Below are 13,784 nucleotides of genomic sequence, written 5' to 3' on the forward strand. Positions count from 1 at the left end.
GCTCCCAAAAGAAGAAGCCATCTACACTTTTTCTTTTTCCACTAGGAAGCACGTTGAGGGTAAGAGTCGTTGTCTTTTATCACAGTGACCAGTGCCATGCAATAATATGCTGTATATGATATATATATGATATACAATATGAATATTGTTCATGCGCATGTGCAATGCCTCTGTGCGTGTGTATCGATGAATGTCCTGTGCCTCTGTGTGTTGGTACGTATGGATACGTATGGGTTTATGCGCGCTACTCCACGGGCCCTAGTTGAGGCGATGATGGCCGTGGCGTCAGTAGTGAGCGACCCATGCTGCCAACGCTCACTTCGCTATCCTCACTCTGTTGAGGCCGTGCCCATGCATGACTGGTGGGTAATGGCGTCGTAACCGCAGACTCTATTCTCTCCTGATATCCCGATGCGTCTTGGTCTTGGCCTCGCTCCATCTCCGACCTTGGGCTCGATCGCAGATCTGCTGCCTGGTTATCCACCGATCTCAAGATAAGCGTCGATTGACTGGACCCTATCCCACCTACCACAGCCTGTTGAGGTACCAACGCCGCTACCCTTCCTCTAATGCCCCTATTTTGCGCCGCGGTTTGTGTCAATGCGACACTAACCAGTTTCCTGTACACCTTGTCGTTATACACGTCATGGACCCCGTCTCCAGGTGTGTTTCCGTATGGCACTACAAATAAATTAGGAAAGGATGAGTCGTCCACCTGGTAATTAGAATCTTAAGACACGCGCATATGACCACTTGCACAACACATACGAAACCAAAGCCACCAAGATGGGCCCATGATGCTCTTCCAGTTCTCTAGCCGAGAGCCACGATCCCATAAATGCTCACCGGGCTCCAGCTTGACTACGACGAATCCTGCTCCGGGTGGCGAAATGTGTGCTGGATCTGGTTTGGCGTACTGAACTCTGACGAATGTCGACCTTGCATCCTGCAGCGACTCAATTGTTGTCCGATTTTGCAAGATATACACCGTATGGGCTCCAGTGAACGAAACAATCAGCAGAGCCAGTAGAAAGGCCACCAAAGTTACAAATGCCCAGTGTCTATCAAACACGCAGCGTGTCTGCTGCCCTTCCTCTTGCTGCGACTGGTTCAATGGACTGCTCCATTCACATCGCCGGATGGCTGTCACAAGGAACGGGATCATGGTCGCGACGACCCAAATGGACACCACAGAGGCGTAAAGAATAAAGAGATAAAAAAACTTGTGATTGTTGTAGCCAATGCAGTTTCCGACCCACGGGCAATGATGATCCATCCTGAGCACGCACTTGTCGCATTCTGAACAGTGGTGGCAGCGGTCTGGCTTGCCAATCTTGCAAATATCGCACCAACGACGACGCCCGTCCCGCTTAGCGATGCTCAGGGTCGCAATGGGCTGCTCCACGTGCCTTTGTAGACTTGTCTGTCCTGTACACTGTTCTATCTCAATCCTGACTGTGTCATTCCCATTAATGCTGCCGCCAAACGTCTCCATCAAGCCGGCACTCAACCCTCCCTTTTGCTCCGAGGCCGAAAGTGCGATTGATGTTGTCGGAGGACTGATGCGTTGCGATGTTGCTTGGTATTGAGAGAGAGGGGAGCCAGCCGTAGCTGGAGTATATTGGAGCAAAGGTGTGGTATCTGAAGGATGCGAATTCGTGCTGTGGCCCCCGCTAACTGCTCTGATACCCTCTACTGGAAGTAACTTTGGGGTTCTCTGTGGTTGATAAAGGGTTGTTGTAGGCGGAATAGGAGCCAAGGGGCTCCTTTGTGGCGGCTATAAAGATCGTTGTTGTTCAAATGACGGCAGTCAAATCAAGATGAGGCGAGATTAGAGTCCAGTTCCTGAGAGACGACGCGGCGCACCCCGATTAGCGTTGACATGCCTTTAACGGAGATCCTGGTCCATGAAAGATGCAGCGGATATATGAGATAAAAAATATCGCCGACAACGTGTCGATGACGATTAAGTATACAGCTACAGACACCGTACAAGAAACGCAAATAATCGGTTAAACTTTAACAATCTTCATCAGCGTGGAGTGCTCCATATTTCCCAGTTGCTTCTCGCGTTGCATCCTCATCTCGATAAATCTTTGCATTGGATCTAGTCTCCTATACCTGCTTGTATGATACGTTGCTGCACATGGAGGATATAATCGACTATTTGCAAGAACAAAGCGAGGGTCAGATAAAGAGCGTCAACTCTCATTGCTCGTAAACAAATCGACAGGCAGGAAAGGAAGGGTTTCGGCTTACTGCAGACACGGAAAGTGTACACATAGTAGATGTAGCCCATGACTACGGCCAGGCCCAGTGGCATTAGTCGCTGCAGTATGTTCCAGAACATGTTATAGACCGAAAAGCATAGGGACGAGGAGCACCCCGTTGATGATGGGTCGTCAGCGCTCCCCTGTGCAGTCGTGTTGGTGGTGGCGTTAGTCGAGTCCCCTGCAGCTAACGCTACTGCGCGCTGCGCTGCTGCGACGGCGGTCATGTTCTGTGCAGAAGACGGTGCGACGGTTGCCAATGCTGAGGGATGGATCCTGTATCCGTCCACGGTCAATGCCACTGCCGAGGATCCTGTTCCTGCATCCGCAATTATTGTACCTACTGCACCCCCTGTACTAGTGACGTTTGTTACAGCAGTCGTGCTTGTTCCGTTCCTGTTCCTGTTCCTGTTCGTGTCCGCGGTCGTGTATACAGTGGTGGCAGCAACCGCAGCGGTTCCGTGGCCTTGTTGCAGATTTCCCTGCTGGTCAGTGATTGTCATAGGTGAAGGACGTTACTATGACTAGACACTTCTGGGAGACATGAAAGAGGAATGGAAAATGGGGATGGTGCGATGCTGATCGATAGATGGCCGTGCGGCGTCGCCCTCACTAAACCTGTCTCATCCAAACTTTATACTCTCATATCTCGCACCCTCAAATTTATTTATTCTGCAGGAACAGGGAACCAACATAGTAGCACCCGGCCTATCCTCCATGCAACGTCGAGATGAAGACAATCTCATCCCGATCCTGCAGCTCATACTCAAGCTCGCCTTCAAGCTCCCAATCCGCCCCATTGATGAGAACCAGGATCCCGGATCGGCTATGGAAGTGAAAGTAGAGATGGATAGAGAGTGAACACAGTAGTATCAGTCGTAGGGTTTCTGATAGACACATTGACAAGTCCCTTCCTTCTTTGCCCCTTTCATCCCTTACACTGAGCCATCGTCTCCGATAAATAGCTCCGGTCGCTCCTTCAGCAGTGTTCTACTGATCCACGGAATCAGGTCCCTGATTCTTGTTGCATGTCGTTCCTCAGCCGTACTCACGTCCTCAATCCCTGACTCGAGAGGGAAGTGTGCTGGCACTCTAGTTTGAATCGACTTTTGATTGCCAAACAGCAACTCCATCCCACCACTAACAAAAGACGTTTGTTTGTTCGAATCAGTTCATGCATTATTGCATCTGTTCTCCATGTCTCCTTCTTCAATAGACATGCAGCAAGAGATCTGCTACCTGAACTGCAACTCGATTCTTAACGTGTTCATGATGAATAGGCTTGCTTTGTTTTGTGATTATGATAAAGAGAAAGAAAAGAAGTGACACACTACTACTGTCGAAGGCGGTTCCCGCTCTTGAAAAAGACAAATGTGACGGAACCATGGTCAATTTCTTGTACCTCTTGCTCCTGCATTTCCTTGTCGATGGCACCCTGTTCACTGCCCATAATCGTGCTCCACAAAACCTTGTCTTTGTTCGCCAGTTCATCAAGTCCTGGATCAATTTCTCCTCCGCCTTCACCTCCGGGCCTCTCTGACCAGAACGCTGTCCTCCATACCTGGACATCAACGTGCGCCCACTCGTCCAGCTCCTTCTTGGCCAATAATGCGGATGCCTTGTCCATGATCCCACTTCGGCCTTGGCCTGGCGCTGCACGCAAGTCTCGTGTACTTTCATCAATTGCCTCTAAATCGGCTGAAAGACGACGCTCCAAACCGGCACCGCACTTGCATCCCAACAAAGAATGGGTTTGACAAGATTCGTCCTCGTGCAACGTAAATAGGTCCCTGAGCTCTGTCATTGAAAACTTGTTCACGTTCTCTGTCGCCTTGCCATCCTTTGAAAAAAATGTCGAAATGAGAATCATATATCACATCGTAAAGCTGCTTTGGCATAGCAGGGAATTGAAAAGTAAAAAAAAAAAAAAAAAAAAAGTTACCATGAGTGCATCGCTTAGCCCAACCTTGGTGAGTTGACGCTGGTACATCTTTTCTTCAATGGTGCCAGATCTATATACCGCGATAATAAAAGAATACTGCTTAGGTAGGTGACGACCACTGAGCCATTACAGTACTTTAACTTACGACAGAAGGCGGTATATGAAGACAGGCCTAGTTTGACCATCTCGGTGGATACGCGCCATGGCTTGAAGGTCTGTGCTCGGGTTCCTGTGTAGATGGGTCGTAATATGAAAATATGTGAACTAATACCCGAGTATCACCGTTGTCTGTCGTTGATGTACAGTTTCTTGTCGCAGCTTCATACCAGTCAATATCAAAAAGGATCTAACAAAGAGTCATAGACCGAGAGACGAGATTTTAGAGAGTGCAGCATAGCAGACGTTCTAAAAGTCGAACATGGCACCGTTTACAGTGACCTACCAGTCGTGATGCTCCCACTAGATTGAGACCCACACCGCCAGACTTTGCACTCAATAAGAAAATAACTAACCGGCAGGACGAAGGCCAGATTAGTAGTAGATTAAGAGGGTCATCCTTCTATACATCTACCCTAGATGCTTACATTTTTGACACGAAGGCGCGTTGAACTTGTCCACGAACTCTTGGCGCTTCTGCGTGGGAGTAGAGCTATCATTTGTGAAAGTAATTGAGAATGAATGAGTGAAGAAAAGAACGAAGAGAGAGAGAAAGAGAAAGAGAGAGTGAGAGAGAGCACTTGGAACGCTGCAGGATGGTAGCCCTTGCGAATTTTACCCATCCAAGCGGAGGAGTCCGTATTGCCGACTGGTACAGATCGCCTCCAAGATATCCAGGGTTTGTGTAAAGTTGGACACAAGAACCACGCGTTCGGTTGTATCCATCTTAATCGACTCGAGCAGTGCAACCACAAAACTCAGTTTACCTAAGCTCCAAATGAATAAGAAGAATCATAGGGATGGTTAAAGAATACCAAATGAATGTTGCTCGTCTTCAATATCGACGTATTACCTCCTATGGCAGAGCTGTCCAAGTCTGCACCATTGAACGGGAGCAATGAGCTCACGCTGCTGTAGAGTTCTTGCATCTCAGAATCTCCCTTTGCCTAACAAACCGCCGTGTTGTCAGTGCAACCATCTCTATTCTTCAAACATTATAAGTACTATCGACATTTAGACGCTTCTACCTGATCGGAAACCAGCTTAGGAGAGTTGCATAATTTTCTCAAAGCCAATATGCAGGTGAGATAACGGCTGGTGTCCGTTGAGAAGCAGCTCTGCAGATACGGCGAATCCAGCATGCGGCGATATATGGCGCGCTGCAAGGGCGAAGGCCGACAAAAGATAACAAATTCAGCTATGATAGGCACGAGTTGAAGGTACGATGAGTTGTCGGTCTAGCCAGGGAGCCAGACCACCAGGTAGACATCAGATCGAAAGGATCATCGATTCATGGTACATTTCTCAGGCAAGAACTCGTAGATAACTTGAGCAGTACGTCGTAATATGAACTGCGATGTTAAACGTGACAGCTAGATGGAGAATCATGTCGAAGAAATTCAGTATCGAATCAATCTTATAACGGAAGCCCAGGTTGTTTTTAAAGACATATCCTCAGCAACGCGATACCTCCTGAGATCTACGCAGAAATAGAGGGAAACCAATAAGACGCATCAATTTCAATTGAGCTGTGCAAAATACAGCCACAGGTCAACAAGAAAGGGCTACCTAGGTACCTCTCAAGGCCTAATGCAGCTTCTAAGCGGGAGCAGTCGGGTTGTCTGGACCTAACGATAGGATCCTCGAATATTCTCTTGAAAGAACTGTAGCTGTCGAACAATCCAGGGTTGACGAAATCAATCATGGAAAAGAATTCACTCAAATCGTTCTGAATTGGTGTACCGCTCAAAATGATTCTGCGCTTTGTAGGCAAGGAGCGAATCGCCTGAGCAGTTTTGATGTTTGCCGTCTTCAATCTATGCATTAAAAGACATTTTAACGCCAAGTCCATTATTCACACAGTGCTTTGCGCGTTCAAGTATTCATACTGGCACTGACCTATGTCCTTCGTCACAAATGATGATATCAAAGTTGGCATTCTTGAGCTCGTCTTGCACCGCTCTTAGCTAGCACATGAAATTGATGGGCTGAAATAAGACAAAGCTATCAAAACATAACTGCTACTTCAATGCGTTCTTTCGTTTCTGGAGCCTCCCATACCTTTTCATATCCTATGATCATTACAGGATAAACCTTTCCCAGCGTAAAGTCGGTCATAGTCGACTTTGAATCGACAGCAAAGACACGCAGACGCTCCACTCCAAGCCATTTCTTGAACTCTTTTTTCCAGTTCTATAAATTGGAGTGATAAGTATTGTTTAGAGTTCTTTGTTTATACCCAAATAGCATCGCTATTTGTCAGCAGTCGCTCCTACTTGTATAAGAGTTGCAGGGCAAACCACGAGCGCCCTCTTGACAACGGATGACTCTTCACTGGAATATGGGCTCTGTTTGAGAAGTGTCCACAGCAGGGCAATCGTCTGGAGCGTTTTGCCCAAGCCCATTTCGTCTGCCAGGATAGCACCTTGGCCATTGATACTCTTCATTTGCATCATACATTCATAAAGAAAGCGGACCCCTTCTTTTTGGTGTGGACGCAGATGCTGTGCCAGTATGGGGTCAACAACTACATCCACCAGTCCCACCTTGCCTGAAGGTCGTTTGGTGTCCCAGTTTCCCGCGACCCGTGGATGTGTGCTAGATGGGCGCGGTAAAATGGTCGCGTTGGGGGCATCCGGGTTATGGCGCGGCTGTGGGAGTACGGATGGGGTGTCAGATCTACTGCTGAGCAGAGGGTGTGTCTTGAATTTTTTCGTGGACGTAACTAGTTTACTTTCTAGTGTAGTGTTGCATTGTACAACGCGTTTCTTTAGAAGATGTAATAAGACGGACGCAGGGAGATTACACAGCAGTCAGATCACTTCTATACTTGATGATGGAACTTCCTCTGCTGAGGAAACACTGGCCATAAAGCATCGTCCAGTGCGATAACTTGACGGCACAAGATTCGACACAATCTATACAACAAAACGTTCGATTTCACCGACTCCATTAGGGTCAAGGTTCTGGCAGCCTGGATGAATATGTGCATTGCCTTTCTCAGTCCTTTACCTCAATGTCTTTTCCGCCGAAGGAAATTTCATCCCCTGATTTGAGTTCCGAGGCTGTGGCCTTGATTCCCTTGGCGATACTATTTAGTGGCAATTATGATCAATTAAAGTACAGGAAGCAAGTAGAAAAAACATAGGCAATGGACAGTGCATTCTTACTCTTTCCCTTCCATGTCTTTCAGCAGACCACTGGACCCATTGAACACAAGTATTCCTAGATTGGTTTGCAATTTTATTATCAGGTCCTCGAACAGGACAGAAACATGAAAAAACCCCTACAGGCGCACAGCACATACCGTCACCATCCCATGTCTTGTGCTTCTTGTAAGTTTTTTTCCTCCTAGAGTCGATAATTAGATCAATTACATTCATCAACTCTTCAAAGCGAGGGCAGGCATCGGAAGCGGTAACAGAAGCGGGGCTTTACCGCTATTCTTGCTACGTTACTTACCAAAGAACATTGAAGCACAGTTCCTCCGCGCTGCTTGAAGTTGCTGTAGTGGCGCTAAAAGATGGCGTCTTGAATGAGGCGGTGGAGTATGTTCTAGGCTTTGGGAGGAGGGATTTTGATGAAGAAGAGGCAGTAATAACCTCCGATGTATTGTCTCCCACAAGTTTGATGTGCTTAGCGATAGTTGACCCTGACAACTCGGACGCCCGCTTGTTCAGCCTTTGGGCGTTGTTTACAGCCACCATGGGAGAGGACGCGAAAGTGGGCGAATGCATAATTCCTCCTCCTTGAGGCTCCTGAGTTGACGATAAGTCGAATCGTAATGGAGATTTGAACTGGCTTGCCTTACTGGTCGCGAGAGGTGGTTTGAAGAGCCGCATAGGCCGGCTGCTGAAAGAAGTTCTGGAGCCGGTGCTAGGGCCGTGGCCGATTGCCACCAATCCTGGTTCTTCAGGTCTCTTTCCGTCCTTGCGCTCCACAGGGTTGTCCTGACTTTTCTCCTGTCGTACTGTCTTATCTGTGTCCAGAAGAGCCGAGTGGAGGCTTGTTCTGCCGGTCTGGGAGGGAGCGGCGTTACGCTGCATGAGTGATCTCTGAATAGAGGAATGGGATGAGGAGGACGAGTTCTCAAAGATGTTGATGCAAAGTGAAAGGGACGATAAAAAAATCTCCTTGATTTTTATTTCGGTAACTTGCATCCTCATTGCTTTTGCAGGCATACAACTAACTGCACGTCTTCAACGCGAAATGTGCCTCTATGATTTTGGTCTCCAGCTGTGCGATGCGCGCATTCTGTTCGGCCTCCTTAATGAGAAACCCGTTCTTCTCCGTCTCAAGGACTGCGATCCTTGTGTTCAACCCGTGGTTGGTCGTCTCCAGCTCGGCCACCTTAGTCTCCAGTTCCTTCAGCCTGATCAGCTTCTTGAGACGTGACCGGCGAGCCGCATCGGTGTTCTTGACACGCTTGGCCAATACCTCGTCCGACTCTTCTTCCTCGGCTGCATGGGGGCGCTTGCTCGTGTTATTGGTCTTTATCGCGCTTGAGGGCGACTGCAGAGACACGCTCCGGTTCAATGGAGACATAGAAGGAATCTTTGTCTGCTCCAGAACGGCCCTTTCGAGTTCCTCGCTCCAGGGAATGTTGAGAACTGCAGCAGCCTGCTGCAGCTTAGTGGTCGTCAACCCCAGTGGCACGGCCTTCTCGACGGGACCAAGGCCCAAATCCTCTGCAGTTAGGCTCTGGGAACCATAGGAGAGTGGCTGGGACGAAGTTGGGTATCTGAAGAGTGGTGATGTCGCAGAAGAATTGAGAGGTGATTCGTCGCCGTATAGCAAAGCACCGTATTGGATATCGCTCGCGAGCCATTCGTCAAAGCCCTTGCCTGCATTGAGGAGACCTGGAGCGACGACTCTGTTCTCAATTGAGGCAGCAAGCTTGCCGACTGCAGAGATATCCCGTAGGAGTGAAAGGATATACGGTATGAATAAAATGGTGCATGCATACATCGAACACACATACAACAAAAAAAAAAGGTATACGAGGTATACTTACACTGCGCCAGTGCCGAGTCCAGTGTGTCAGCAGACTGGGTCAGCCGAGGGTTGCTGGTTGCTAGTAAGGAGGGCGTGTTTGGGATAGTCATGGGATTATTCGACGGACGAACGATGGTGTTCATTGGAGGATGAATGGTTCAGATGTGGGACCGATAAGGATGGTAGTTTCGATGGTGGCGCGTACGGATAAGTGTCTTTGGTAGTGTCTTCTATAGATGTAGGTGTGGGTGGAAGTGGGCTGGTATGTCCGGATCATGGTGGGATAGCTGTTGTTTGCACAGACAACGTCAATGAGAGCGGGATAATGGGCTAACAAGAGTTAAGCTTTTTAGGCAGGGCAAAATGTTTTTTCTAAATGGTGCTGTCTTTGTGGAGAAGGGGGAGGTTCTTGTTAGGCTTGGAACACAGGGGCGAGTTATGAAGAGAAGGGGGCCATGGTGGGAAATGTTAAGGTACTGGTCAGGTTCGAGTTGATAATGAAAAGAAGAAAGCTGAAGTTAAAGATGGTGCTTAGTGGTGTGAAGATGGGTAAAAAAGAAAAGCATACAAATGTTATTGACGAATGAAAGAAAGACGAAGAGAAAAAAAAAGAGGGAGCAAGGGTTGTCTTTATATCCGGAGAGTGTGTGGAGTTCGACAAAACAAGTTAACCAGCGGGCAGCAGCGTGTCTGCATAACTCGTGAGTCACTCTCTGTCAAGACCCAAGGTGTGTCACAGCCACTGCTGCCAGCGCGAGAAGAGATAAGGATACAAAATGAAGAAAGTGAGCCTCTGAGCTTCGCATTGATGCCGAATAAAATGAAAAGGGATACCGTGGTGGCCAGGAATCATGAAATAACAACAACCATCCGGAAATCCTTTGCCGCGTCATTTCCCGTAGAAAGTGTAAAATCGAGCTATGGCCTAAATAATAGGGATAATCTACAATGGCAACCTGGGCTGTCAGTCATATTCGACAACCCTTACAGGAAATCCATGTACAGCCACCTAACAAAACTAATTAGCGAATTTAAATTTTTTCTAACCATGAGCAAATAAATACATCTTTTCTTCAGCACGACTTTTCTTCTCCAAGCACAATCAACAGCAGCTTGAGTAACCGCCATGGAAGATAGTGCCCCAGTGCACAGCTGCGCGCTGCCAAAGGATTAGCGCCAAGTACACGGCGTTCGCAAGATAGAGGACTGGCCAGACGACTCCCCAGAATTGGACCCCATCGACCATGTCTGGTCCTTCCTTGGCACCTCTCTCAATCGACGACAAAGACAACCTCGGGACATTGAAACACTGGTAAGAGCTCTAGTGGAGAAGTGGAATGCTTCTATCGCAAGAACAGCTGGCAAGGCTGGTCGATACGATGCTCCAAAGAGTGGAATTCGTGAAAAAGCACACTGGTGGTAATGGCAGATATTGAACGAGCCGCAGCCCTTTCCTTCAGGATTCACCACCCTGACATTCACCATGGATGTTTCCCAAGAGCTCCTCTCGACAGATATGAAAATTTCCATAGCGACTGCATAACTCTTTAGGTGTGTTGTATATAGGTAATTTGAAAAAGAATGCGCAAAAGCATGGGTAAAACTTAATTAGTTTTGTAAGGTGACTGTACAATACTTGAGTGTGAAGGACACTCAGGAAAGGTATTACTTAGGCTACAGGCTCAATTTTCAGGGTAAACGATATACATAGATTTCCGCATCGGTTGTCGAATAAGACTGGCAGCCCACCCTGTAATTTTTATGACTCCTGTAAACGGCTCCAGGCACCGGAACCACGCTTTTTAACAACAAAAAAAGTCGGTCCCATGAACTTTACCACCGACACTTCAGTCTGCTCCATTTACAACCCCAACTCATACGCGAAAGAAAGAAAATCCTGTTCTAAGGATCATTATGACAGCAAACAACTTTTATTTCTTTGCTTATAACACGGAGTGAGCTTACGGCACCCACCGTGCGCAAAGAGCCCAAAGGAATAAAAAAAAATGGAGCTCTGAAGTAGCGTGCTAATTCCATGTAACACAGAGTGGGTTGCCAAATACGTCAATCCAGAGCACGAGATGTTCATGACAAAAATGTTTGTACTCGGACTTGAACCGAGGACCGTCTGTGTGTTAGACAGACGTGATAACCAACTACACCATACAAACAGTTTCATTTTCTTGCAGCGGCCTACGGGCCTACATATGCCGCACACAGCCACATATCTCTAATTGCATACATCCTTATTTGCACATGCCCTTTATTTGCACGCCCTCTTCACCTGCACGACTGCTCCTTTTTACCACTGCACTATTTTTGTCCAGGCTGCGCCCAAACCTGGCCGGCTCCTGAACGCTCTCCATCTCATCTATACCCCGTTCGCGCTCTCCATCTACATTTACCCCTGAGTATTAGTCAGCGCGGCACCGACCCAGGCCCCGCTTCTAGTATAAAAACGCGATGCCTACCATGAAGAATAAAGCGGTTCCGAACACCCAGAGAAAGACATACTACCTTTTGCGACTTGATTGAAGTTTATTTCACTTGCCCCGTTTTCCCTCCTACCCTGACCTCTATCTACCTATCTAGCTACCTTACACCCCGCCCATCTACCTTACCCACCTTGCACTTATCTTGCCTACCCCATCCACCCCTTGCCTTCCCCTACAAGCCTACCCTATCTTGCCCCGACTCCGATTACCCGTAACATCTCTTTTTGGTGCTCATTGCAGGGATAAATTCCATTATCAATCCGAACAAGCTGCGTGCCATGAGCAACGATCCAAACCCAATAACCCCAACTTACCATGGGACGGTCATTCCGCCTCCTGTTTTCAACATTGATGATGACCCACTGGACTGGCTGGACGAGTTCGAGTGCGCCATCACCGCCAACAACTGGTCCGATACCCGTGCTCTTGCCATCGCGCCTATGCGTATGCATAAAGTCGCTCGCGCCTTGTTTTCCGACAAGAAATTCCCAACCTGGAAGGAATTCACCGAGGCTTTCCGCGAGCACTACCAGACCGAGGAGTACAAGAACCGTGCCTTCAATGCGGCCCAGAATTACCGCCAATCCGACAAGGAAAGTATCGACGTCGTAGTTGCCAAGATGCAGACCTTCTTCAGACGTGCTGACGTGACTGATGATGCGGTGAAGCGAAGGTTGTTCTCTAATTCTGTGAAAGAACACATCTTCAAAGAACTCTCGCGTAAGTCCGCGTCGACCTACGCCGACATGGTGAAGGTGGCTCGGCAGGAGGACCACATAGAGCAAGCCGCCATCGATAGACGGCGTGTGCCTGCCGAGTCCCTCCCTGTGTCGGCGGCGCCCGCCACAGCCAGTACTTGGCCTGCTGCCCCTGCGCAGCCTGAGCGCAGGCCGACTGGTCAAGACCTCGGAGTTGATGAGCTCATTTCGAAGATGAGCACCTTGTCGCTGAACCAAATCAATGCCGTCTTCAGTGCGTTTGGACAACTTCCTATTGCGAGACAAGGTCAGTCTCTTTCGGGCGGTGGTCGCGGTCCTGTTAACTGTTATCGATGCGGTAAGCCGGGACACATCTCTCGCAACTGTACGGAGTCACTTCCCAGCGGCAATAGAGATGCTCCTCCTGCTGGACAGGTTAACTGGATTGAAGTGGCGAATCAAGACGATGTCAACGCGGTCACCCGATCCCAAAGCAGAAATGCTGCCCGAACCGACGCCCATCCGTATCGTAGTGCGAATGCGGAGGTTCCTATGCAGCCCGTCAGACAGCCGCATCCTCCTGCGAACCATGGTGCTGTCGCACCGTCGAACGCCGGTGGAATGCAACCCCAAGCCCGAGCTCCGATTCCAATTCCGACTCCCGTTCCCGAGACGCCTGTCGGTGCAGGCCCTTCCAAGGTCAAGAAAACCCCCGTCAAGGTCAAGATTGCCGAGCCGACAAGCATGGACCTGGATTACGAGAAACCAACTAGAAAGCGCCTCGTGAGGAAGAAGGCTAACCCGAGGACGGCCCCCATCACGCTGGCTACCTTGCCTGGTGTGCAGCCCTATAGCATCCTCTCGGATATCATTACCACGCCCGTACACATGACGGTGGGCCAGGCCCTACTGTTCAAGGAGGTCCGAAAGGAGATGCTGAACAGTCTTAAGCCGGTCTCCCACACTGTCAGCCAGCTCCAGCCGATCACTGCCCCCGCTTCGTCGGCCCAAGTCAAGGTTACCATACATGGTCATGAAGTTTACGCCATCGCAGACACCGGAGCGTCGCTCTCAGTGATCACCCGAGGACTTGCTGAGTTCGTGGGCGCAAAGGCTGACCACCCGTACGACCAGATGATAATGACCGCGGATGGCAAAAAGCATGCACCTCTCGGCATGATTTCGTCGCTTCCAGTTTGCATTGACGACGTTGTAATGCCTGTTCCTG

General features: G+C 48.9%; 5 protein-coding genes and 1 non-coding gene across 6 annotated transcripts; 1 reads left to right on the forward strand and 5 right to left on the reverse strand.

Annotated features, from left to right (window-relative positions):
* On the reverse strand, positions 1-2,884 carry BC939DRAFT_88231 (DHHC palmitoyltransferase-domain-containing protein). Its single transcript, XM_051561973.1, has 5 exons — positions 2,260-2,884; positions 2,122-2,163; positions 1,887-1,978; positions 769-1,777; positions 1-681 (listed from the first exon to the last, which is right to left on the reverse strand). The coding sequence occupies exons 1-5, from the start codon at positions 2,771-2,773 to the stop codon at positions 245-247; spliced, it is 2,094 nt and encodes a 697-aa protein (XP_051405852.1). The 5' UTR covers positions 2,774-2,884; the 3' UTR covers positions 1-244.
* Position 2,885: 1 nt separating this feature from the next.
* On the reverse strand, positions 2,886-3,503 carry BC939DRAFT_88278 (uncharacterized protein). The gene is made up of 2 exons (XM_051561974.1): positions 3,210-3,503; positions 2,886-3,096 (listed from the first exon to the last, which is right to left on the reverse strand). The coding sequence occupies exons 1-2, from the start codon at positions 3,401-3,403 to the stop codon at positions 2,979-2,981; spliced, it is 312 nt and encodes a 103-aa protein (XP_051405853.1). The 5' UTR covers positions 3,404-3,503; the 3' UTR covers positions 2,886-2,978.
* Positions 3,504-3,597: 94 nt separating this feature from the next.
* On the reverse strand, positions 3,598-8,477 carry BC939DRAFT_471692 (SNF2 family N-terminal domain-containing protein). Its single transcript, XM_051558233.1, has 20 exons — positions 7,831-8,477; positions 7,676-7,719; positions 7,539-7,593; positions 7,381-7,459; positions 7,199-7,286; positions 6,645-7,105; positions 6,430-6,561; positions 6,268-6,335; positions 5,946-6,185; positions 5,839-5,848; positions 5,669-5,741; positions 5,397-5,566; positions 5,222-5,315; positions 4,988-5,135; positions 4,797-4,861; positions 4,655-4,719; positions 4,539-4,558; positions 4,358-4,441; positions 4,213-4,282; positions 3,598-4,110 (listed from the first exon to the last, which is right to left on the reverse strand). The coding sequence occupies exons 1-20, from the start codon at positions 8,412-8,414 to the stop codon at positions 3,604-3,606; spliced, it is 3,057 nt and encodes a 1,018-aa protein (XP_051405854.1). The 5' UTR covers positions 8,415-8,477; the 3' UTR covers positions 3,598-3,603.
* A 19-nt stretch (positions 8,478-8,496) lies between these two features.
* On the reverse strand, positions 8,497-9,963 carry BC939DRAFT_471698 (uncharacterized protein). The gene is made up of 2 exons (XM_051558234.1): positions 9,383-9,963; positions 8,497-9,272 (listed from the first exon to the last, which is right to left on the reverse strand). Exons 1-2 carry the CDS (start codon positions 9,504-9,506, stop codon positions 8,554-8,556), a joined length of 843 nt encoding a protein of 280 aa, XP_051405855.1. The 5' UTR covers positions 9,507-9,963; the 3' UTR covers positions 8,497-8,553.
* A 1,497-nt stretch (positions 9,964-11,460) lies between these two features.
* BC939DRAFT_t202 lies at positions 11,461-11,534 on the reverse strand. Its single transcript has one exon. It is a non-coding gene; the product is annotated as a tRNA-Val (tRNA).
* A 602-nt stretch (positions 11,535-12,136) lies between these two features.
* On the forward strand, positions 12,137-13,765 carry BC939DRAFT_508954 (uncharacterized protein; the record flags this gene model as incomplete). Its single annotated transcript, XM_051561065.1, has 1 exon — positions 12,137-13,765. A coding segment is annotated over one exon (1,629 nt), but the record flags the coding sequence as incomplete, so codon positions are not given.
* Positions 13,766-13,784: the final 19 nt, after the last annotated feature.

The sequence above is a fragment of the Gamsiella multidivaricata genome (assembly GCF_025024155.1).
Source record: "Gamsiella multidivaricata strain RSA 2152 chromosome Unknown BC939scaffold_175, whole genome shotgun sequence".
In the NCBI taxonomy this organism is placed as follows: domain Eukaryota; kingdom Fungi; phylum Mortierellomycota; class Mortierellomycetes; order Mortierellales; family Mortierellaceae; genus Gamsiella; species Gamsiella multidivaricata.